General features: G+C 37.0%; 2 protein-coding genes and 1 pseudogene across 3 annotated transcripts; 1 reads left to right on the forward strand and 2 right to left on the reverse strand.

Annotated features, from left to right (window-relative positions):
• The first annotated feature begins 2,601 nt into the window (after nucleotides 1–2,601).
• On the forward strand, nucleotides 2,602–7,068 carry LOC113318407 (U4/U6 small nuclear ribonucleoprotein PRP4-like protein). The gene is made up of 6 exons (XM_026566567.1): nucleotides 2,602–3,758; nucleotides 4,144–5,085; nucleotides 5,295–5,754; nucleotides 5,888–6,085; nucleotides 6,177–6,258; nucleotides 6,673–7,068. Exons 2-6 carry the CDS (start codon nucleotides 4,163–4,165, stop codon nucleotides 6,765–6,767), a joined length of 1,758 nt encoding a protein of 585 aa, XP_026422352.1. The 5' UTR covers nucleotides 2,602–3,758; nucleotides 4,144–4,162; the 3' UTR covers nucleotides 6,768–7,068.
• Nucleotides 7,069–7,814: 746 nt separating this feature from the next.
• On the reverse strand, nucleotides 7,815–10,806 carry LOC113317545 (annotated as a pseudogene).
• A 204-nt stretch (nucleotides 10,807–11,010) lies between these two features.
• Nucleotides 11,011–17,350, reverse strand: LOC113318981. Of its 2 annotated transcripts, none has more exons than XM_026567283.1 (3): nucleotides 17,294–17,350; nucleotides 15,392–16,995; nucleotides 11,011–11,478 (listed from the first exon to the last, which is right to left on the reverse strand). In XM_026567283.1, exon 2 carries the CDS (start codon nucleotides 16,926–16,928, stop codon nucleotides 15,513–15,515), a length of 1,416 nt encoding a protein of 471 aa, XP_026423068.1. In that variant the 5' UTR covers nucleotides 16,929–16,995; nucleotides 17,294–17,350; the 3' UTR covers nucleotides 11,011–11,478; nucleotides 15,392–15,512. The 2 variants fall into 2 exon arrangements, with proteins under 2 accessions (XP_026423068.1, XP_026423067.1); XM_026567282.1 differs by lacking the exon at nucleotides 17,294–17,350 and adding an exon at nucleotides 17,093–17,234.
• Between the last annotated feature and the right edge of the window lie 8,306 nt (nucleotides 17,351–25,656).

A 25,656-nucleotide genomic window follows, 5' to 3' on the forward strand; every position in this document is an offset into this window, starting at 1 on the left:
ATGCTATGAAAAAGAAGATCCCTAACCAATTTACTATGTTTGATAGAGATACTATTTTGTAGCAAAACAACAGGATTAAGCATGCACAAGATTTCTTGTTTGCTATACCCATCAGTGGGCTTCATCAATGCGTGGGTCCGAGACAGTTTAGAGTTGTTCTAAGTTATAGGATTGGTATCCCACTTTTCAAAGAAGATAGTGTGTGTCCTTGTTGCAAAAAGGAAATGGACATTTTTGGTGATCATGCATTACACTGCACCAGTGATGTTGGCCTCAAGTACCTTCATGACTTAGTTCGAGATGTAATTGCGGATATGTTTTGTAGAGTCGGGGTTCATGCTGGTAAAGAAGTGTCCTTGGGCTTTCTTTCAGATGGTGGTACTCTTTAACCCGCAGATATACTTGTTTATAGTTGGGAAAATGGTCAGGATGTGTGTCTTGATGTCACAGGAGTTTCACCTTTCACTGCTGGGGCAAGCCGTACTTTTGTACCTGGTCAAGCCATTTCTAAAGCTGTTGCGCGTAAAAAATACCAAATACTTGGATTTATGCACTGCTCATGGGTATGGTCTTGGTGTTTTGGCTTTCACTACTTTAGGGGACCTTGGTGAAGACACTGTTGTTTTTCTTAAGAGACTTAAGAATTGCTTGGCCAATCATGATGCTGTGAGTAGTCGTGGCAGTTTTCTATTTCATAAATTAGATGTGGTTATTCAAAAGGGTGTTGGAGCTCGATTTGTTACTAGGATACCAATGGTTAAATTGTAATTACACTTTTATTTGTCTTTTTTTAATAATAGGCCCTTCAAGGTGTGTTTCCTTTATAATTATAATTAAATAATTTTTAACACCATACCCTCCGAGGTGTCTATTTTCATTATTAACTACATCATTAACACTTTCAAATGTCAGTTTACCAAATAAAATTTATAATTTATTAATTTCACAACACTTTTTAAAACTGGCTAAATTGGGGCCTATAGGAATTAATTTGAGCCTATCACTACGTGACAAAAAAGAGACATTTTGAAGTAAAATGGAAAACTCCTTAACCAATTATTTTTTTAATGGCAAAATTACCCCTGATTAATTCGTGTTAATTTGGATGATTAGTGATAAAATTTCGAGTTAGATGTGAAATTAACTTGTGTTAATGAATCATCTGAATATGAAAAATTTAAATTAATTTTTGTTTTGAAGAACACCAACTCAGAATCGGTTCATGTTGTCATTGGTATCAACCGATTGTAACCTCAAAAACATAGATAGAGTTTTTGAATCTTGCTTCTACCCAGAATCGGTTTATATGGATATGAAAATCAACCGATTATCCAGAATCGGTTTATATGGACATGAACATAAACCGATTATGGGTGAAAAAAAAATTTATCTGTAGCTTATGTGTTGTTAAACATTAAATAAAATTAAAATTCATTTTTATACCTGAGTTAAGGATGAGTATGACTTCATACTCGATTTCAGATCTTATAAGAAGTTGTACTCATTTTCAATTCGAGTATAAATTTATACTCGTTTTCAATTCGAGTACAAAGTTATACTCGTTTTCAATTCGAGTACAAAACTATTTTCATTTTCATTTGTAATCGAAATGAAATCGAGTATGATTTCATACTCATTTTATCATCGAGTATTAACTGGAAAAAAATGGTTTAACCAGAATCGGTTTACACGATACATATATAAAAACCGATTCCTGACATTGCACAACAGGAATCGGTTTATAAAGTTCCCATGTAATTCGATTCTAACAAAAAAATACACAGGAAAAGAATTATACCTTCCATACCATAATCGCGTTATGTGGGGATTAACGTAGACCGATTCTGGTTCAATTTCCTCCAACCAGAATGCCCATCCAGAACAATCGGTCTTTGTGGGCATGAACAACAACCGTTTCTAAATGAAATCGGTTTACAAGTGCATTGACGTAGACCGATTCTTATAAATTCATAAAACTTTGATTTAAAAAAATTGGATTGTTTGAGTGATTACATGTTATTGAAACCTACTCTAGGGGATTTTGTTAATAGAAAAGTACCTGATTTGAGCTAAAACGAAAAATTACCTACTTTAGTGAATTTGGTGATTATCGACAGTGTTTTCGTTTGATTTTGAATTCTTAATTTTGATGGAAATGGAAATAATTTAGATTTGATTTAGTTTTTTTTTTTGTTATTAGGATTTAATGAGGATAAATTAGTAGTATTAAAATTTCATAGAGGATAAAATGGTAGTTTTATCAAACTTAGACACCCCTTATCATTTTCTATGGGATGGATAAAAAAATCCACAGGCCCAATTAATCACCATAGGCCCCAATTTAGCCAGATTTTAAAACTTATGTCATGTCACTTTATTTTCACAACACAGTATAACACCACATCAATAAAGCACTTTTCTGATACTCACCAAACTCGCTCGCCTTTAGGTCGGCTGCAATTAGGGCTGTACATGGGCAGCTATTAGCTAAAACCAACCCGCACCCACAGACTGCGGGTCTTTATTTTTCTAACCAACCCCGCATCCACAGACTGCGGGTCTTTATTTTTCTAACCAACCCCGCACCCACAAATAACGGGCGGGTTGAGTTTAAACCCGCATAATCCTGTCTTTTCTCTTACAAAAGCAAAAAGATTAGACATTTCTTGTTATCCATATATTTCTACTGCAATCTCCGCTGTACATCCATCTAAAGAAGATGGACTCAAGGAAGAAATTGAAAATGAAGATAACCCAATTGAGAAAACGACAATACCCTTCAATTTTAAAACTTATATGTATCAGAAAGGTAATTCTGTTAGTGAAGCCCTGGAAAAGTCAATTACTTTTAAGGAACCAATTAAGATTCATGAAGCTATGAGATACTCTCTTCTTGTTGGCGGGAAACGGGTTCCTCGTTCTTTGTATTGCTGCATGTGAATTAGTTGGACGGGATGAATTGACCGCGATGCCATCTGCTTGTGCTGTTGAAATGATTCATATTATGTCGTTAATTCATGATGATCTTCCATGTATGGACAATGATGATTTAAGACGAGGAAGAAGAAGAAATAAAGAACTGAGGAGGCGCAGAGGAATAGTCGAAGAGATTAGTACCATTAGGGAAAAAGGGTTATCTATCTTATCGACAATCTACTAGTACCACTAGGGTTTCGATAACGGACGGTTAGGATTAGTTTTATCAATGGTGTATATTTAGCGGGTTTTTTGGACGGGTTTGGGCGGGTATTAGCTAAAACCAACCTAACATCCATAGACAACAGATTTTTATTTTCATAACCAACCCCGCAACCACAACGGATGGATTCGGATTAAAAACCCACGGATTTAGCGGGTAGGTGTGGATTTGGGTATGATGGGCGGGTCTTGTGCGGCCCTAGCTGCAATGGGTCGAAAGATGCCTCTCCAACAGGTGTGTTGTGCCGAAACTCGTTTACGACATGAATTACGGATATAAATGAAGTGGTTTTGTTCTTCGTTTTTTTCTTGGTAATTTCGGATTCTTTTGATACACAGTGTGGAGAGACAAGAAAAGGGTTGTGCGACATTAAACCCTTGAAAAACCCTCACTTGCTATTTCTCTGCGCAACTCCCTCACTCGCTATTTCTCTGCGCAACTCCATTTGTCTTTTTCTTCCTCTTCCTCTACCCCATTTACAAACCCTAGAAACCTAAATCTAAACATTCCCGCGCTTTAAATCTTCTTACAATCTCTATACGAAGTCGAAGACAAAAAGGTACTTATTTTCTTTTTGGTCTTTTAAACAAAAGTTCCCCAAATCTTTGTGTTTTTACGAGTTTTTGATTTTTTTTCATGTGAAAATTATATCATTATTTAGGGTTATGTACTTGACAAAAATTAAATTCATGGATAGTGCTAGCCAGTCTATGACGCTTTAGGTGACAATTATTACAGCTCATATTACATATTTAGTTTTCTTCTTAGAGAGTGTTCTAGTCGAGTTGATCCGACTCGTTTTCTTCTTAGATAGTGCTAGGTTTACATTTGAAAGAATAAATTCCCAATTTTTTTGGATTAAGGATTTTGTAAGAAGTAGAGTTGATTTTGAAACTTACCCTAGAATCACCAGTATTGAAACTTTTGTCATTGGTTATTATTAGGTTTTCCGTCTTTGCCAACATGGAAGTAGATGAAGAAGAAACCACCTTGAATACCACTACTTCGTCATCATTTCCCCAACCCTCAGCTGTACCCTCTCATGACAACTTAACATCCACCATGACCACTACTAAACTTCCACTTCTTCCAACCTTAATTGCACCACCTCCTCCAGTAGGTGTTCTTCCAATTATTTCTGCAATTAATCTCCCCCCACCTTTTCCTCCTCAAATCATTCCTCCAATAGCTCCCATTCCCCTTGCCCCGGTTCCTCATCCTCCTGTTATGCTCCCACCACATCCGGGAACAGCTGAACAAAATGGCTCTGATTTTGATTCCGGCGATGAAGAATCTGGTCCTAATAAGTCCATGGATTACGAGATATCAGAAGAGAGCAGACAGGTCCGAGAGCGTCAAGAAAAAATAATGCAGGACCACCTTTTGAAAAGAAGGGCTTACGCTCTAGCCGTACCAACTAATGATTCGGCTGTTCGTGCTCGTCTTCGTCGTCTTGGTGAACCAGTAACTCTTTTCGGCGAAAGAGAGATGGAAAGAAGAGATCGTTTAAGGAAGATAATGGTGAATTTAGATCCTGAACATCAGGATAAGCTTTTTAAAGCTCACGAAGATGAGGAGGCTGCAAACGCTGCTGCTGCCGAGGATAGTGATGGGGAAGGGCCTCAACAGTACCCTTTTTACACTGAAGGATCGCAAGAGCTTTTGCAAGCGCGAATAAACATTGCGAAGTATTCGATTGTCAAGGCAGCTTCGAGGCTTGAGCGTGCGAAAAGGAGGAGGGATGACCCAGATGAAGATTTTGATGCTGAGATAGATTGGGCCTTGAAACAGGCTGGTAGCTTGGAACTTGATTGTAGTGAAATAGGTGATGATCGGCCACTTACTGGATGCTCCTTCTCTTGTGATGGAGAAAAGCTTGCAACCTGGTATCCGTCTTTTCTTAATTTACTCTTTCTCTTGACTTTGATCTTCCGCTGTACTCTTAAAAACCATTATGCATTACTCATGACAAATTCAAAAATTGTGTTTCTTTTCCTTCGCTCTTGTATTCAACATGCATATTGTCAAGTATGACTTTTCTCTGGAATAGAAGTATGATTATTTGTTTTTCTCTTTCTTTCTTTTTTGAAATCAGTGCTTTAAATGGAGCCACTAGATTATGGAGCATGCCACGAGTAAGTAGGATTGTTGCTCCTTTCAAGGGTCACACAGAGCGGACAACTGATGTTGCATTTTCTCCTGTTTCATCTGACCTTTTAGCAACTGCATCTGCTGATCGAACTGCAATCTTGTGGAACACTGAAGGGCGTTGTTTGAGAAAATATGAAGGGCATCTTGATCGACTTGCTCGTGTGGCGTTCCACCCAACGGGTAAGTATCTGGCGACAGCCAGTTTTGATAAGACTTGGAGAATGTGGGATGTTGAAACTGGAGTCGAGCTGCTTTTCCAAGAAGGCCACAGTAGGAGTGTTTATGGTATATGCTTTCACTATGATGGTTCTCTGGCTGCATCATGTGGCCTTGATTCACTTGCTCGGGTGTGGGATCTTCGTTCTGGAAGGAGCATCCTTTCTTTGGAAGGTCACGTGAAACCGGTAAGATGCCAGCTAACTTCATGTGTTCTCTTCTATTATTTTTCCATGTTCTTTATGAAACTGTTCGACAGTAGTAAGTCCAGTTGATTTCTGTACGATGTTTATGCATCACCTCACTTTTTCCCTCGTTCAGGTATATGGAATTAACTTCTCCCCAAATGGCTATCATTTAGCCACTGGTGGAGAAGATAATACTTGTCGGATCTGGGATCTAAGGAAAAAGAAGTCTTTGTACATAATACCAGCTCACTCCAATCTTATTTCGCAAGTCAAGTTTGACCCACAAGAAGGATATTTTCTGGCAACTGCTTCATATGATATGACAGCCAAGGTATTATTCTATTTAAGTACTGAGTTTATATTAGTGATACATATCTTAGCTAGAATTTAGAACTAAAATTGTCTGTTTCTGTTTCGTTCAGCTATGGTCAGCACAGGATTTTAAGCCTATAAAGACTTTGTCTGGACATGAATCGAAAGTCTCATCGCTGGATATTGTTGGAGGTGAGTTTTTCTTGTTGAAAGTATACCTAATTTTTCTTTATAATTCTGGGATTTTGTTCTTACAATTCATAGGCATGCAAAATTTGAGTTGCTGGTAAGCTTTTGCATGACACTATTTACACTGTTTAGTAGTTAATGCCTTTTAAGTTATGTCTCATTTACATTTCCCAGAATATGGAAACTGTATGTGAGATTTCTGAAGACTTTTTTCCTTGTCCGCTTGTTAGAAATTTAAATCCTAGCAACATCTCTTAGGCAAAGATAATGTACATTCTAGGATACTTGTTGCAGCTTCAGTGCCATTGTCGAACAGTTTAACTAAAAAAAATCTCTGCTTGTCTGGTTAAAAACTTCTGAAACGATAGTTTTATCTCTGTGCTGACCACTTTTTCCTCTTCGTCATTGTATTTGTAGATGGACAGTATATTGCAACTGTTTCACACGATCGGACTATCAAGCTGTGGGGAAGTCGTAGCAATGGAAAGGACAAGGCAATGGATATTGATTAGTTTCTAGTCTGACGCCCTTCTTTATGAATATGGGTTAATTCACACAGTTCAGTTTTGTCTTTCTGTTGTACGCGCAAGTAATAGATTTGGTTTTAGCTTACAGATTATATAAGTAACGTATCGTAAAACCATCTAATTATGCTCAAAATTCTGTAGCTGATATGACAATGTTGCCCGTATTCAACCACATGAGATGGTGTTGAACAAATCAATTACTAGACAAAATTTGTCATGTTTTTAGTTTGGGAATTTAGGCAAGACCTCTTTTACCAATGTGATATACTTGTTTTTATTTCTCTAATATCTCAGTAAGTCTTCAGCCAGAAAAAAATCTTGAATAAGACCTATTTGCTTTGCATAAGACAGCAACATGACTTTTGTGTGCGTCATCTGTTTTTTGTTTGCCATCTTATTTCCCTGTTCACACGCACCTTGCACAAAAAGATATGAGTTGACAAGCCTAAGAACAAGAATGCTGTGTGTGTCTGTCACTGGATGTGAAGGGGGTGGTCTTACTGATTGATCAAAAGTAATGCAGCCAGCGTAGACTGGGTTGCATGGCATGGTTTGTTGTACGCCCTGTTTTTTTTAAGGTGTGTTTTCCACCCATGTGTTTTGGTGCAAGTCTAATGTGAAGGGGACAAAAACACCAATTTCAGTGGGGTTTGATCTCCGGAGGGCATCTGTACTCTAGGTAGACGGTCGCGTTCGGGGAGCTAGGAAAAGCAAACGTGATTTGTTGAACATGTCATGTCAATTTTAGTTGAAGGACTTCGCAGCCTTATTTCTGAATTTAGCAGGGTGTGTAACAACAAGAAGTTAGCTGGGATTCTCTGATTTTCTTTTGTGTAGTTGCTATGTCATAATACCTATTAGTAAAGACAAAAGAAATTGGAATTTACAATTGAAGAGGAGAATCAAGGGATATTCATACGAAGGAATTAAGACTGGTAGATAGAGGAGAATCAAGGGATATTCATACGAAGAAATTAAGACTGGTAGATAGTGAGGTTTCAGAATGCACTCATTATTGATAAATATGGCAAGTTTTATAAAATGAGCATATCCCCCAAATTATTAGCTTCAAATCCATTGCTACTTAAAAGAACAATGGGGCCAAAGTATGAGATGGTGAGAGAATAACAGTGTGAGTAGATCCTCCTTTTTTGAACCTATCTTTTTCAAGATTTCAGTATTATAAGCTGTGCTTGTATCCAAGTACCAAAAAAAAAAAACTACAGATACATACAACAAAATCCATAACTATTTTTTTTATATGCCGACAATCAAGGTGCAGGTCGTTCCTGAACTTCATTAAGATTGGAATATGACTAAGAGCAGCTTTTTAACTCAAGGTAGATAAGTCTTCCGTTGTATGTCTGAATCCATCCAACTATCAGTTCTGGAAAAAGGCAGGAGGCAGGTGACAGATCGACCAGAGTAGAGGGAATGAAGTGGATCCCCGTTCGTCAACTAGGAAAACAAGAGTATGCTTAGTGGTCATTCTTGCTTGTTACGAGCAGCCCTTGCCTTGTGCTTGAGCTCAGCTCTTTTCCACTTAACCATTATTTGGCACAAGGAAAAGAGCATGTTTACCTGTAAAAGATATACGTCATGAACAATAACGAGATAACTAGAGAAGGCGACAACAACCTGGCATTGGTAAGGGAATGGATGAGGAGTGGCTAAAGATTAACTAACCAGGATTATGATTGAAATGACCAGAAGAGGTCCTGACCAGAGTGCTGACAGAAACACACCACGCTTGTCAAAATAGTTTTGTCCCGCAAAACTTTTTCCAGTTGCTACCAAGAAATGTATTCATATTTTCTGCAAAGTAAACACCCACCACTACACAGTACCAATATAGATATTAACTTCGGTATCAAAAAGTTAAATGTTGGCAGTTTCAACAACTATAAGAATTTGATCTCCGAGGAGCGAGTGGTCTTTCCTAGAGTGCATAATGTATCTCAGTTATTAGGATCAGTCAACCCATAGATTATTCTTTTATTCCTCTTGATATCAACAGACAAAGAAGTATTAACTAATTATGATTACTGGAAAGTGTAATGCCACAAATTACATGCTGATTTTATAAAACGAGATAGAAGAAAAGGGAGATTCGAAGGGATTATACAAATGGACTGGACGGAGTAAGATACAGTGACACAGAAGAACATGATACAATGTATTTTCTACACTACACGGTTCTACTTCTAGCAATTCAAGTGACCCCCTCGAAGTCATCACAAATTGAAAATTCTGTAATTTACCAATGAAAGAAAGGACAGCTTTCAGTGGCCGACAGTTGAAAACAATCTCCACTATGATATCAGTCCTTACAAAATCGATGCAGACTGACTTTCCTCACCATAAAAACATTACGAACTCATTACTTCCTATAAAAGTGGAAACGGTTCACCGAGTACTGAGTAACTCAGGCATCAAGGACATTATATTATCAAACTAAATGAAACCACAAAGTTTCAATACCGAGGATAATTCATAAGGAGATACTGCCCATCATCTAGAAATTCTGACACCCAAATTATTTCAGTTAACTCGGATAACAAGTCCCATCTATCAGAAAGAACAGTGTCACTAATCGCCAAGAGGTAACTATAAAAACTATGCAACAATTTTATAGAGCATAAAATAACTGATGGTAGGTTATCGTATATGGTAAACAACAAAAGAGAGTTGCGGATGCAGACTCTTACATGCGACAAGGAACAAGCTTGTCTGAATATTGGTATTCTTCCTTGATAAGATGATTGTTAACAGCAGGGCGACACGATAATAAGGCCATCAGCCAAGTTTCCTGGAAAACCAATAAAAGAACAATGGATAAAGAAACTTCCTAACCAGATAATCAATGCCGGAAACAATAAACTCTCAATCAAAAAAAGGATAACCAGTAATAATAAATGAGTCAGTGACAGAAAGGATATACGACAATAGGAATATGTGCAAAGAAACTTATGTACCTCTAAAATTCCAATGTGAATCAATCAAATGATTCTTATATAAATTAACAAGTAAACCAGATACCATTACACCTGCCAAGGCATTAATGCCGGCTTAAAACGAAATTACCTTCCTTGGTGACAATATTTTGACAGTTAGACAGAGAAGAATAACAAAATGAAGGGGAAGCCTCAAAAAACTAGGAAACCTTAACAGTTCTCCAAATTCCACTATCTGACATTTTGAAACGCTTTTGGTAAGATCCCCTTCCTTTTGAATGTCAAGGCAGGCCGTTGCAGATATTATAATTCTAGGGGACAAACTACTATACATTTGGTAAATCATGTCTTAAGGAAAATAAAAAATATGATACCAATGACCTGAGTTCGAAAAAGAAAAAAGAAAAAGAAAAAATAACTCATATCGTAGAATCGCAAAAGAATCTCCACTCCCTAAGTAAAACACAAAATGCTACTTGTCTACTCCACAAGTTCGCTCCCATATTTCATTTGTGGGGGTCAATCTCAAAGCAGTAGTACTAAAAGGCTGTGACGATGACCCTGAGAGAGGGTTTTGCTGGTGCAAGGTTCTCCAAAGTATCTTGCAATACTTGAACAGACTTCTAGGTATTCTACTACCCTTCTTGAAAAATATTGGAAAGCATTAAATTGGATCAAAGAGCCAATGGCAGTATCCATCCTACTGCTGTTATGAAACATTCAATAGTCTATTGATCTTCCTTAAGAAAATCTAAGGCTTGGAATTTTAAAACAGAAATCGACAGAAAATACAAACCTGGTTAATTTTGAGAAGTTTTGATTTTTAAAATTCTTCGGGAATAAAAGTAAGTATTCCAATCGATAACATGGAAGAAGCCAAGGAAATTATCGACAGCAGATTGCAATCCAACGCGAAGTTCACCACTAAATTTCTCGACGAGATCTGACATTAAATCCATGTGTTCATTCATTGCTGATTTCAGCTCTTCCATGAATTGAGACATTACAGATCACAAATCTCAGTGAAGAATACTACTACCGGTCCGGAATCTTTGTACCGAATAATTCTTTTTTTTTTTTTTTGATGCCAAACAAAATTTATTGTTACTCCCTCCGTCACTATTATATAGGCGTAATATTGAATTTTCCTAGTCCCACTAAATAGGCGGAATTCTAATTCCAAGATACCTTTTGACCCATATAACCTTATTTATGTTGTATTGGAAATTGTATTGAGAATACGACAAAGGAAAAAATAGGAAAAAACATGAAAATTTATGAAAACCAAAAAATTTCTTATTCTACGAGATTTTAACTTCTCCGCCTATATAATAGGGACGGAGGGAGTACTTAAGAGAACTTATCAATGTCTGACAAAAGAAATTGTTCAAGCAAACTAGGTGACTCAATGCGCCATTCTCTAGTTATACCATTCTTCCTGCTGTATTTAGCTAACTCATCAGCAGGTTTATTACAAAGTCTAGGAATATAGTGACATTTCCATTGCGGAATGTGTTTTAAACTTTCAATAACATCAAGCAGGATGTCTTCATTCTCCCAAGCAATGACTGGTGAGCAGCTATTAATAAAACTGTCGATTCCTTGCAAGTCTGTCTCGAAAACAACATGTGTATACTGTAGTTCCACTCCCCATCTGACTGCATTGAGAAAAGCCAGACATTCTGCATTTTCTGAACTCGCTACTCCTGCATAGCATGTGGATTTGCATCCCCAGCATCTACCTACAGAATCACGCACGATGACAGAAATGCATGTTAGTCCTGTATGAACATCATAAGAAGCATCACAGCAAAAAGAGAAAAAATGAGCTACATGTGGTGACCATTTTGGTGTCATTCTAATCGTTGGCATTCCTAAGATAGGCAAAGTTGGGTCACTAGAGTGTAGTTTATCAATGTAAAAGGCAAATGAGAAAGCCCTATTAGCAGTCTCAAGTGGCTCAGCTTTTATCCCCTGAAAGACAACTTCACATCTTTCATTCCAGATTGCCCAGGATACAATCATTGCAGTATTCAGTCCCAAGGAATGATGCGAATGTTGTTGAGACTGAGGTAGGCAACTTTCAAAAATTGCAGTGATGTTGTTGAAGTTCCCAGAAAAGATACTAGCACCTCCAGGGATCTGCATCCAGGCTGCCCTTGAGAAAGGACAATAAAAAAGAATATGCATTATGGATTCATCAGTCTGCTTGCAGAGAGGGCATATAGTGCTGATGTGAGTGCAGTTTCGCCAATCTGACTTTTGTTAGTAGTGAGTCTGAGAGACATTTCCACTAGAAGTGTTTGACTCTAGGCCAGGTTGTTATGGTCCAAAAAATTTTCCATGTGATGGTTGAGCTTTGTATCTTGTCAGAAAGATGCAAGTTACCCAAGCTGGTTTCATGTAATTTATTGTATGCAGATTTCAGGGTGAAAACTCCATTCTTTGTAAGGTACCAAACTAACTTGTCTTCAGCTGCATGAGGGATTCTCATATTCATAATTAATGCCACAGTTTGACTGTCAAACAGATGTTGGAGCAACTGAGTGTTCCACTGTCTTGTGTTTTGTGTGAACAGTTCTTGAACCCATATGTATTGTTTACTATCTTCCACTTCTTGCTTTGGAACAGGTGGTGTGTTCATTCCAATAATGCAAACATCCATCCAGATCTTGATTTTGTTTCCTTTGCCTAACCTCCATCTGCAATGTTGCCTTATGAAATTAATCTGTTTTTGAATGCCCTTCCAAGCCCAAGAACAGTTGGGTTTGATGCTTGCATGAAGTAAACTTGTACCAGGGAAGTATTTTGATTGAAGTGCAATTACCCATTTCTCTTCAGTGTTTGTACAAATTCTCCATGCTGCTCTAACAAGCAAAGCTTTATTCATAATTTTCATATCTCTAAATCCTTGTCCACACAGATTTTTATGTATACTTAAAGATTTCCAAGAGATAACACAGGTTCCTCTCTTGTCTTTAAAACCCCACCAGAAATTGCGCTGTAATGTTTTGATTTGCTTGATGATATCTGTTGGGATTTGAAGACAACTCATGGTGTATGAAGGAATTGTATTCGTGAAATTCTTTATCATCAAGGATTTGCTGCACTGCGACATTGATTCACCATTCCAATTAGAAAGACGATGTTTCACTCTATCAACCAAACCCTTAAAGCATTCCACTTTATTCTTTCCAATGAGAAGAGGAATTCCCAAGTATTTCTCCTTAGCAGTCATTATAGGTACCTTCAGTCTTCTAGTGAGTATCCTCCTGAATCTGTGTGGCACATGAATACTGTAGTGAACATTTGACTTATTAAAGTTCACCATTTGTCCAGAGGCTGCACTGAAGTCTTCAATGATTTTGAGAAGGTTGTTTACATTAAACAGGTTAGCATTGATGAATAACAAACATTCGTCCGCAAAGAATAAGTGCGAGACTGATGGGGCATGTGGAGCTATCTTAATACCTTGAATTTTATTTTCCTGTTCAGCTGACAAAAGTTGACGCGAGAAAGCTTCCCCAACAATGATAAAGAGATAAGGAGACAAGGGATCTCCTTGTCTCACCCCTCTTGTTGGTTTGTATGATTCACATGGAACTCCATTTAGAAGTATTGAGATATGAGTGGTACTTACACATTGCATAATGAGATCACACCACTCACTGCAGAAGCCCATCTTTATCATAACATCTCTGAGAAAAGACCACTCAAGCCTATCAAAGGCTTTTGACATATCTAGCTTTAACACAAGATATTTAGATATTCTTTCTTGTCTCTCATGGTGTGAACTATTTCTTCACATAGATGGATGTTATCTGAGATTTTCCATCCTGGTACACATGCTGCTTGGAGGGGAGAAATAATTTTACCCATCACTTTCTTCAATCTAGTAGAGAGAATCTTCGAGATAATCTTATATGAAGTGTTGCAGAGTGCTATAGGCCGCAAATCAGAAGGATATTGCTTATTTTTTGTCTTTGGGATTAAAGAAACATTAGTTACATTAAGACTTTTGAGGATAAACCCTGAGTTGAAGAATTGTTGTACCATACTTACAACATCTGCACCAACAATGTCCCAATGATGTTGAGAAAAACCTGGAGGAAAACCATCTGGGCCAGGGGCTTTCCATGGCTTCATTTATTTTAATGCTTTTTTGATTTCCAATATATCTGGAGGTTTCATTAAACCCAAGTTGTCTGAATCTGTAATATCAGTAGGAATGCACTGCAACAAAGCATTATTTCTAGCTGGATGAGAAGAAGTGTGAAGAGAACTATAATGATCAGTAAGTAACTTCTCAAGACTAGGTCTAGTAGTACACCAATTGCCATTTTCATCTTTCAAAGCAACAATATTGTTTCTTGCCCTTCATTTATTTGCTCTAGCATGATGGTACTTGGTATTTCTATCCATCTCCAGATAGTATTCATCTATAGCTTTTTGTCCCCAAAAGTCATTTTGAATTTGATGCTATTTCTCTATCTGATTTTCCACCTCAATCACTTAACTATGAGAAGTTTGAGAGTGATTATTATTTTTAAGTACCTCCAGATCTTGATGTAACATGTTTATGTTGCTCTGAATATCTCCAAATTTCTCCTTGTTCAATTTGGAGACATATTTTCTAGTGATGACAAGTCTTTTTGAGAGCCTGTAAGCATGTGATCCATTAATTTCATGATTCCACGCCGCAACAATTTCACCTTTTAGTGTATCATCTTTCTCATAGCACTGGAAATACTTCCAATTTCTCTTCTTATCATTGTTCATTGAGGAAGTATCCAAAAAAATAGGAAAATGATCTGAACTCATTTGTGGTAAATGAAGAAGTTTTGAATCCGGAAAATTAATGAACCAATCATTGTTAACTATTGCTCTGTCAAGTATGGATCTTCTAACTCCTGTTCCATGCACATTGCTTGACCAAGCGAAAGATCTGCCAGAATAACCCAAATCCTCTAACCCAGCTTTATAAATAAGATTGAAAAAAGGAGCATCTCTTGAAGAAGAAGTTACTGAACTAGAAGTATGAGAAGTATTTGCTGATGTAGAAAGAATACCATTAATATGTTGTATTTCTTCACTGCTGAAAACCAAATTCAGATCACCCGAAATCACCCATGGTTGTGATATAGAAGTACTTAAGTCCTTAATATAGGTCCACTGTTTTTCTTTGTGATGATAATATGATGATCCATAGATACAAGTAAGTAGCCACTCAGGTTTAGAAGGATCATCCTGCACAAGATATTTAAATATCCAAGATTCTGCGTTTACTATGTTAAAATGAAAACCATCCTTCCAAAGAAGGATCATGCCACCAGCTAAACCTATAGAAGGAACTAGTTTGCTATTTGGATAGTTATACTGTCTAATGAACTTTTTCATTTTTACTTCTCCCATTTTTGCTTCTGAAATGAATATAACATCAGGATTATATATAAAGATCATATCTTTTAGGTGATCCCTAGTTTTTTTATTTGCAAAACCCTGACAAATCCAAGCATAAATTCTCATGATTTTAATAGTATTCCTAGAGTTGCAATGTAGTTGAGAAGGGATAATATGCACAAATAAAAAATGTAAGCAAAACTGAAACTGAGTTAATGTAGAACAGAAGTAGTTAAGAGAGGAGTAATTAATTACCAAGAGTGCATGGTTCTCCAGGCTCTGCAAGGGATTCTTCTCTGCACCAGCTATGTGCACCTCATATTCATCCATTCTTATAACATCCATAGTTTCAACGGTTGAGAGTTTTGTTGTCTTTTCAGTCCCCCCCCACACCATGTTCAGCTAGGATAGGTCGATTCAAGGAAGGGTTGCTGCCATTATCCTGGATAGTATGCTTTCTTGCTCTTTTTGCATTGGGAGCCTCATCATTTTCTGAAGATTCAGTAACATGTGACTTCTCAAGAGTCCCATTCTCATCCATGTCTTTGTCATTCTCTGCATCTTTCCTTTTTTCCTTACAGTATTCTTCATACTCTTCCCCAGTCATTGCTCTTTCCCTCAATTTCTCAACAACTTCTTCGCAAGTAGCATCGTCATGGATGACTCTATAGCATTGGTCACACAGACTGTGTGGTTGCTTGACCCAATGGTACCGAATCCATACAGGTTCACCTTGGTTGGAGTTCCACCATTCTCCTCTCTTTAAGGGGTTATGCAGGTCAACCTCTACTCGAGCTGTAATCATGTTGCCAGAGCGAGGTCTGCAATTTTTGGGATCTGTGGATATTTTTTTCCCCAAGTCCTCTATAGCCTCATTAACAACATCAACATGATGATGTTCTAGTAACAATCCCTTAAATTGGACATTGTATTCCTGTTTTGTGAACACATAGTCAGCATACGAAATCTCAGTCGTATATTCTTGGAGAGCAAGTAAGCACCTTTGTACGTTCCATGGAGATTTCTTCAAGACATCCTTCATATCTAGTTGAGATTTGAACTTGAAAACAAATAAATATTTGCCTACAGTTCTTGTTTCCCTTTTTTTATAATTCTTCCATAGCTGGTTCAATTTATCTTTTACATCTGCCACTTCAATATCTTCTTCATTCTTAGGTAGAAATTTACCAATCAAACTATTCGACCACGTATTTGCAGCATTAGCAATGTTTCTAGAAGAACCAATAGCATTTCTGGTGCTTCTTATGGAAGTATCTTTCATCTTCTCAGTGATTTCTGAGAGGTTACTCTGATTGGTGTTGTTGTTATTGGACTCCATTAGCACTGCTGTGTAGTTTTTTCTATGGTTTGAACTATATTTTGGTATACAAAAGAAGACAGGCTTTTTTCTCTTTTTATCTAGGCGAAAAGAGGTTGGTGATATCATGCAAATATTATGTTTCCTGAATTTTCTCAGAGATAATCTAAAGAAATGAGAGGAATATTTTCTGTTCAGAGTCTTATGCATGTGATCTGAAAAGAACTGAGAGTACCATATTTTACGGTGACTTTTAGGCGGAAACAAAGAAAATTTGAGAATTTGAATTTCAGTCATGGATCGGTTCAGAGAACAACAATGGTGTATCATAGATCCAAAAAATTGGAAAGGGGGACAAGGTTGGCGATTCTCAAACTGAGGAAAACTCAATGCTGTAGTATTGTAATTGTGCAATATAACAAGATGTGATATAGCTTTACCAGGAAATAAAGCCAGAATTGACAATATAGTCATGAAAATGAGGAATAGAGGCGTACAGAGATCCAAAACTGGAAGGAATCCATATCTAAGCCAGAGAAACCTGCACAACAAATTAGAACTCCATCAATATATTGTTCATAAGCTTTTAGAGGTTGAAATAGGAAGCTGGATGTAATAAAAAAGAAAAGAAATCGTACAAAGACTTTCTCAGAAACTAAACAAGACTATGTTAGAAAAGAAAAGAAGATCATCTTTCTTTTGTTTCTCTTATTTTTGTTCCTCTTCCTGGTTCAACAATCGCTAGACAGTTTAATATTGCTAAAGTTATTTGGTAAATTTAATAAACTACTACTATAACTTTCTTTTTTTGTACTGAATATATTCGCCCGAGTTCTTACTGTTTGGGAGAGAGTCCCGTAGGATAGTAGAGGAGCGATGGTCAAAATATAATGACCTACTACAATTCTTAGGTTTGAAAACGGGGAAAAATATATGTAGCCTGTCATAAATCTTGACGTGTTTAATATATGGATGCGCACCATTAATGTGGGACCCACTCTAAGTGTACGTGTCATGTACTGGCTAATGTAAGTGGTGACTAATCACTTATTTGTTTTCCTATAATACCCACTGATGGGCTAGTTGTACGGTGTGAAGAAACAGTAATAAGACTCTCCTAAGAGCAACTGCAGTGGTGCGAGTATAACCAAAGATCAAAGACCAAAAAAAACGACCAAATTTGAGTTTAGTCTGGTGTGTGACGCTACGGGTGGAAGACTAAATTTGATCGAGCGTAACACTGTGCATTCGCCTGATGTGGGGCGTGTGACTATACGTCCGCCCGTTGTTTTATAAAAAAAAAAAAAGAAAAAGAAAATTGGGGCGGAGGATTAAATCTCCGCCCGTCCCACTAATATTTCAAAGTCATCTTATGGGGCGGAGGTGTAAAGCCCCGCCCCATACAAAATTGAAAAAAAAATGAATCGCGCGGAGATTAAAAACACGCCTGGTGTAGGGCGTAAACTAAATGTACGCCTGGTGTGGGGCGTAGCCTTCAGGTCCCGCACGATCAAATTTGGGTTTAGTCTTGGTCCCAGACCAAATATAGTCTGGGATTTAATCGATGGTCAGGATTTAATCGATAGTCCGTCCCACTACGTCTCGTTAATAAACCAAATATTTGGGTTTAGTCGCCCAATGTGGATGCTCTAAACTTTCCCCTTTGTCATGTTTTGTTTATTTCCTATTCATTAGGTTGCTAGTGCATGCTGTATTATATGCGTTAGTGAATAATTACCTTTTCACCAATTAACTGAAACGTTGATTAGCCTAGTTGATTATTATAACGATTATAAAACGTTATCAACACGAATTGCTCTACGGCAATCGGTATGGGGCCGAGGATATGGAAAAAGATAAATTCTTTTCAATCTTTCAATATTTAATTTAACTATTTCTAAGTAGTTTTATACATATAATTTGTATGTCTAACTTTGTTTCCTATTTTAATTAGGACTTGTTAAAGAGAAAGTTGGATATTTACTGTTTCTTATATGTGCTACTGGCAATATACGGTATGTGAAGAGATATCCAAAAATAGGTATGTATTAGTAACGGCTCATATTTGTGATGTTATTCGGCTTCCGAATTTAGCCAAATATTTGAGTTTTGTAGCATTTTGCCATTTTCCTCTTTAGCCAACCAAAAGAAGGTTTTTCCGCGTCCTTTTGGATAGTGTAGAGAGTAAAATTACCTTTGTTGGTACACCAATGAGTTTTATGGTGTTAACGGTTTTAATATCGGCAGAGCGAGGAATTATTGCATCCTGGGGGATAGCAAAATTTTGATATTCTTTTGCTATAATAATCTCCGGAATTCAAAGACGTTCCGCTTGAGGTCGGAATACGATGAAAAAATGAACACCGGGTTAACACGGTTAACCAGACTCTGTCAGCGTTCATTGAAATGACCTGCAATTGACATTGAGAACATTTCTTTTAAGATATAAAGAATGTGTTCATATTTCAACTTTGATAAATTAATATTTCGTCGACCCTAATTGACGAATTTGGAGATTTGTCGTTATTATGTTAGAACCGTGTAGATTACATTTTGAATATTTTATTCCTTGTTTCACCATTGATTTTTTGTGGAAAATAGTTCGGATTGATTTTAGAGAAGATATATGCACCGTATATAATATTGCGGCGAGCAATAAGGAGAGCCGCATATTTTGCGCCCTTATGTGTTCCTGCTAACTTTACGGCATGCATATTATGCGCCTATTATATGCATCGACAAGCTTTACAGAGCTAGTGCTTAATTTACACTTTTTATATATTGTTATAGCAACAACTAGAGTTGCATATTTTAATTGCGCCTCGTAGATATACAAAACTTGAGCGATAATGAGTGTCACATTTCTTTAAATGATATTTAGAGTTAATATCATGTCTTCTCAACGCCTGAGCTATTACCTAAAATCATGAATTTGGTGAATTAAATTTGCACCAGTACATGTGCAAATGTTTGTCTATTTTTTGCAAATTAATAGACACGGCAAATGAGGAAAATGCAATTGTGGTAGGCATATTTCTGAATATGGGAACCATAATAGTTCTCGGGTTTAAGAACCTGATGAGAACCGTACCACCAGAAGTTGAATAATACGGGATGGTAGCATAATGATTGGGTGAATAACCATCTTTGAGCCTGGAGGGGCTCTGCTATCGTTGTGACATAAAAGACACGATACGTGCATTTGAAATGCCGTTCATTGTTGTTGATCTCTATCGATCGTCTTGGCAGGACTGGTACTGATATTGAGATAATGTCTATGGTCACAAAATTCGTTTACAGTTTACTGTTAATTTTACATGGCAATGTAAATTCTTAAAATTATCCCAGCTGGACAGTAAACGAGAGAGGAAACCTGATCAGTTACCTCTCCCGGGCTGCGTTTTATTGTTGTTTTCTACACCCAGTTGCTCCCTTGATAGATTGAGTCATGCAGAACTGAATGTTTTGTTGATGAGACATCCCGCCTAAGGATCAGGGGGAGAATCGTCGACGACATTGGTTAAATCCAATTGTGTCTCATCTAAATTCTCACACCGGGAAATGCCTGAGGTGTTGGATATTACTCAATTGCTAAGATTTAGCAAGAGTATGCTTGCTAGATTCTGCATAGATTAAAGTCCTTGCAAGACATGCTATGGAATCGCAGCGATTGTTTCGTCTGAAAATATGCTGAGAAGCATAGACGAAAACCTCTTATATGAGGTATGCCAATCTAATCAGATAACGTCCATATTCTCTTTAAGTGATGAGTTGATATATCTCATGACGTGGAGCGTATCCACATAATTTGCATCGATATCTCAAGGAGAAAGATATCCGCATGTTCATATTTGGTACCAATGGAATAGAGTATCCTTTTACTCGAGAGAATGATGTGAGATCGTTATTAACTGATTGTTAACTGGTTGTCGATAATATTCAGAGTAGCTACTGAAATTATTGTGGATAGATATTCCCCTTTGCAAAGGAATTATCGACAAAGTTCATATAATTGGCAGATATGGACCTCAGTCCATATTGAAGTATTCTCTCATTTGTATACGCTTTCAGGACCTTCGTCCCAACGTAATGAGAGTAGTAAGGTCGCTTGTTCAGCGCCACCCCTTGAAAATGAGTTTCCACAGACACGCACTAACCAGGTTGATGGAAATATGGTCTGGTAGTCATAAATGACTCACATCTCACCTGGTGGTAACTGTGTATCTATACTCATATAGATTTTAAATGAAACTCTTGTTTGTCATCCGTTGATGTTGTATCATCCTAGTAATGCTTTGGGCATTGATGGTGAGCACATTTGATGTTCTTGTAAACTTTGAAGTTATTACTCATGTAACCATTGTCATGTTTTTCTGTTTGAGACGTGCTATATTCCACTGCTGTTACTACTCTATTACAAGATTTGCAAATTTGATGAGAAAGTCTTCCCACCGTTTCGGGGAGGAAAGGCTATCGCCTGAAAAACGGCGTGAAGTATCCTGGTTTGCACAAAGATAAACCAGGATGTATCTCATCTTGATGTTTTGATCACTGAAAGACATGCCGAAGATTTGACATCTTCAAAAATTGCAAATCAAATTGCTTCCTTGAGAAGTTGTAAATGTAGTAGCAAGTGTGTCACTTAGATTACACCTTGAGCGTGGATGACTAGTTGACTTGAAATATTTTGCACCTCTTAAAAGGAAGATCCAGTCACAATCATTGAAAGATAGTGCTCTCAAAGAGACTATAAGTGGAAGATCTAATTTCTCTGATTATAGTTCTCCTAATAAGAGAATGTCTCTGCAAAGGCTGTGAAACCTCAAAATGATAGGATTTCCATAAGGCATGCATGCAATATAGAAATTTGCGATCGTAATCCAACGATTGTTGATGACATAGTCAAAGTATCCACTGATACTACCGTAGGTGTTGTTGGTTTAAACCACTCTCTATGGGAATGTCATCAAAGGTATGATTGATTAAACCAGGAGAGATCAAAGCAGAATAACAGTTTCTCGCAAAAATGCATAAATTTGGTATTGCAGCCCGAACACTCGATAATGTGAGCTACTCTTGGCCACAAACGGGCGTTTACAGTTCCGACATCCGATAATGTAACCCCTAGTGGCTACAGGTGGGTGTATGTGCATATTGAGAAAAGTAAAGTCAACTAATGGCACAAAGTCTTTTACAGAAACCTGAGATGGATTTCTTTGTAACATATTCCATATTATGGATGCAACTACCTTTATGGTATTTGTCTGGCAGTCTTTAAGGACACGATGTGCATCTATTTAATGTGGTTACTGCGGATCTGTATGAAAGACTAGATACAGAAAACTGCATGTAAATTCCTGAAGTTTTTTCAGTAAAATTACCATGTCATAGCATTTACTCAATAAGGACGAAAGTGATCAATCGTCTAAGTGAATGCTTATATTACCCAGGGATATGTGAACCATTTTATATGCTCATAAACTGTGCATTTACTAGATTTGAAATATACAACATATATTTGATTGGAACTCCTGAAGAATTCTCCAAATCACAAAAATGCTTAAAGTAGGAGTTCGAGATGGAAAATCTCGGTAAAACAAGGGCTCAATTTGATTGAGCATTGTAGCTAGAAGTCATTCAATTTCGCCAACCATAAAGGTTTAGACATGTTTAAATGGACAAGCTTGCATAATTACAGTCATTCGATCTCTTACTTTTAAGATTGATCGGTTTACATCAATATAGGAGATGTATCACTCTGTGGTTGATATTACACACATAATGTGTAAATGGTACATTAACTGAGATATGTTATAGGTACCTGATATTGGGTTTATAGTAAACATGTAACTCTGGTTCTATCCAGCACCAATATCGAGACATTGGTCCGAAGAAAACCCCTTCATCTTCGTGGTACCATTAAGCTTGATATTTCACATAAAATATCGCTAGATGTCTCCCACAGAGAAAAGCTAATCAGACTGTTTGAGTTTTGATTTTTGGAAGGGATGTTGAGCAGCTAAATATTTTCCTATATAATAATCTGGTAATAGAGGATACTTATTTATCCTACGATCGATTATGATTGTTCAGACAAAGCTAGTGGAGAATAAAAGGCTGATACAACAAGATGATCATTAAGGAATTGCATAAAGGGAGATCAGATCAAGTTTTTTCAACTAAAGGAAGATGAAGTTTTTGAAGACGTTCAAAAATTGTTCGTGGTCTCTATGCAATATTATCCGGCACAATGGTCAACCGAGGAGGCTACTCATTAGGGGGAGTAAAGCCGCAGAAAACTATGGATATTGGGTATGTTGGACATTACGTCGTGTACTCTTTTTCCTTAGTCAAGGTTTTGTCCCACTGAGTTTTCCTTGTCAAGGTTTTAATGAGGCATGCGAGTCCACTATTATCCGCAGTTCGAAATGTTGTACTCTTTTTCCTTCGTCCTGGTTTTTATCCCACTGGGTTGTTCCGGGCAAGGTTTTAACGAGGCAACATCTGCGGGTTTATCATTGTTCTGAGAATCATGTTTTCCTACGTTCAGGTTTTGTCTCTCTGGATTTTCCTGACGAGGTTTTTATTGAGATAACAACTTTGAACAATGACCATCACGTAAAGAGACGGATATCCATAGGATTTTTTTTTTGGCGGAATCAGTGATCAGATTATCACACTTTAGTCTAAAGTCAGGTTTTTTACCGCACACGGTTTTTCCTGATAAGTTCTACACGAAACCAAACAAGCTACATCGACCATATTGTTGTGAGCTTCCAACTTTCAGATTTTCCAAGTGGTTTCCCTGGTACAATTCCAACGAAGGAATTATTTTGTAACGACAACCTACCTCATTTTTGAGCTTCAAGTGTTCGGATTTTATCCCAAGAAATTTATCCGGCAACAACTTTGACGAGAAATTTTTAGTGGTGGCATCCAAGGGGAGTGTTATAAATCTGACGTGTTTAATATATGGAGGCCCACCATTAATGTGGGACCCACTCTAAGTGTACTTGTCATGTACTGGCTAATGTAAGTGGTGACTAATCACTTATTTGTTTTCTTATATATACCCACTGATGGGCTAGTTGTACGGTGTGAAGAAACAGTAATAAGACTCTCCTAAACTTTCCCCTTTGTCATGTTTTGTTTATTTCCTATTCATTTGTCTGCTAGCGCATGTTGTATTATATGCATTAGTGAAGAACTACCTTTCCACCAATTAACTGAAACGTTGATTAGCCTAGTTGATTATTATAACGATTATAAAATAGCTCAATTTTTATACTGTATAAAAAACCCGACACTAAAATAGAATGCAGTTATTGGGGCTACGGAGGATGGGATTTTTGGGGCTTAAATTACTGGGCGGAATCTAAATGTTACGGGGATCAAATTTATGTAGAAGTTCAAAAATATTCTCAATCATTTTAGTTTATTACCCTTCTACCCTTTCATTAACTACCTAATCTAATAAAAAAAACCTGAAAACTCATTAAATAAAAAAAAAACTGAAAATCATTAAAAAAAAAAAACGTCCTTACTCACTCATTTCTTCTTCTTCTCCTCACTTTCTTCTTCTTCTTCTTCTTCTTCTTCTTCCATTCTTCGTTTGAAACGATTAATCGTCGATTCAAAAAAAATTCTTCGTAGATTAAATTCATCGTATAAAACCATGAAACCTAAGGAAAATCTAGGACAATCTTCGTCGAATCCACCTCCTTCTGAAGCAGAGAAACCAATTTCATCAAATGAAGATGAAACTGAAGATCAAGAAGAAGTGAATGAAGGTGATGCACCAGACTCATGATATGACAGCAAGGGAAAAAAACGGTTCAGTCCAAAACCCCCCGAAAAAGAACAGATTAGTCCACCCCGTTCCAATTAGGAACAGATTACTCCAGAAAATGTATAAAGACGCTGCTGACCTCCACACGTGTTTCATAAAGCACATGTGCAGCGAGTGAAAACTGTTTTGTAACTGACACATTCAACGTGGACGTGACACGTTTGATCAAAAAAGAAATTATACGGTGTAACAGACAAAACAATAAATACATTTTGTTTCTTTTGCAGACTAAAAGCAGAAGAAAAAAATTGAAAGGAAAATCCTCAAATCTTGCAGAAAGATTTTACAGAAAAACCCTATAATCAAAATCCCTCAAATATTCATAATAAAAAAACATAAATGATTCAAGTATCATTAAAATCATGGTGAGTCGAAAAAAAGTTGCTTCAAAGAGAAAAGCAAGTCAATTTGAGGAAGAATCATTCTCAACTGACGAAGAAATGCAATCGATTGCAGTAGAAGAAAGTCGAAAATCACCAACAACAAGAACAAGATCAAAAAAGGGAATACAAGATTCAACATCAGTTTCGGTACCAGAAATTTCAAAAAAATCACAACCTAAGAAGAAATCATAGACAACAGCAGCAACTAAGAAGAAACCAAATCCTTCAAAGACTAAAGAAGCTTCAACATCTGTTCAACGAGGCAAAGTTAATAATTTACCGCCTGTTTTGTTTGATTTTGAGCAATTTTTATGAGATTTGTTGTTGGTTTGTACAGATCTGTACACCAACATGTTGTTTCAGAGATTCAAAAGCATGTTCTATCTGATTTTGAGAAATCTTTGGTAATACATGTTTTCTGGTGTGTACAGATCTGTACACCAACATGCTGTTTGCAGAGATTCAAATCATGTTCTATTTTATTTTGAAGTGTTTTTGGTGATATCTATTGCCGGTCTGTACAGATATGTACACCCACATGTTGTTATACTGCCTGATTGTTGTGTTTTGAAACTGTTTTTTCATCACTAGTGGTACCAGTGTACATATCTGTACACCAGCATGCCAGTTCATCTTCATATTGCCTGGTTGTTGTGTCTCAAAACTGTTTTTTCAGCACTAGTGGTACCAGTGTACATTTAAGTACACCATCATGCTAGTTCATCTTCATATTGCCTGCTGAGTGTGTTTTGAAACTATTTTTGTTAGATTTTTTTGGGAGTGTGAAGACTTTTACACCTGTATTGTTCTTATTTGATTAGTGCTTTGTTAAGTAATTTTACCAAATTTGGTGTGTACACATATGTTGTTTCAGAAATTCAAAGCAACATGTTGTGTGTGTTATATGAGTGTACAGGTTTTTACACCATCATGGTGTTATAGTGATAAGTTGTTGCTCTTGTTATATTTT

This window comes from Papaver somniferum, chromosome 10 (genome assembly GCF_003573695.1).
Source record: "Papaver somniferum cultivar HN1 chromosome 10, ASM357369v1, whole genome shotgun sequence".
Classification (NCBI taxonomy): domain Eukaryota; kingdom Viridiplantae; phylum Streptophyta; class Magnoliopsida; order Ranunculales; family Papaveraceae; genus Papaver; species Papaver somniferum.

What these genes read in the sequence shown, in the direction of transcription:
- LOC113318407 (XM_026566567.1), top strand. Translation starts at nt 4,163, where the DNA reads ATGGAAGTAGATGAAGAAGAAACCACCTTGAATACCACTACTTCGTCA. An exon ending in TGGAAGGTCACGTGAAACCG is followed by an intron (nt 5,755 to 5,887) that starts GTAAGATGCCAG and finishes TCCCTCGTTCAG; the next exon opens with GTATATGGAATTAACTTCTC. An exon ending in CATATGATATGACAGCCAAG is followed by an intron (nt 6,086 to 6,176) that starts GTATTATTCTAT and finishes TGTTTCGTTCAG; the next exon opens with CTATGGTCAGCACAGGATTT.
- LOC113318981 (XM_026567283.1), bottom strand. Translation starts at nt 16,928, where the DNA reads ATGACTATATTGTCAATTCTGGCTTTATTTCCTGGTAAAGCTATATCA.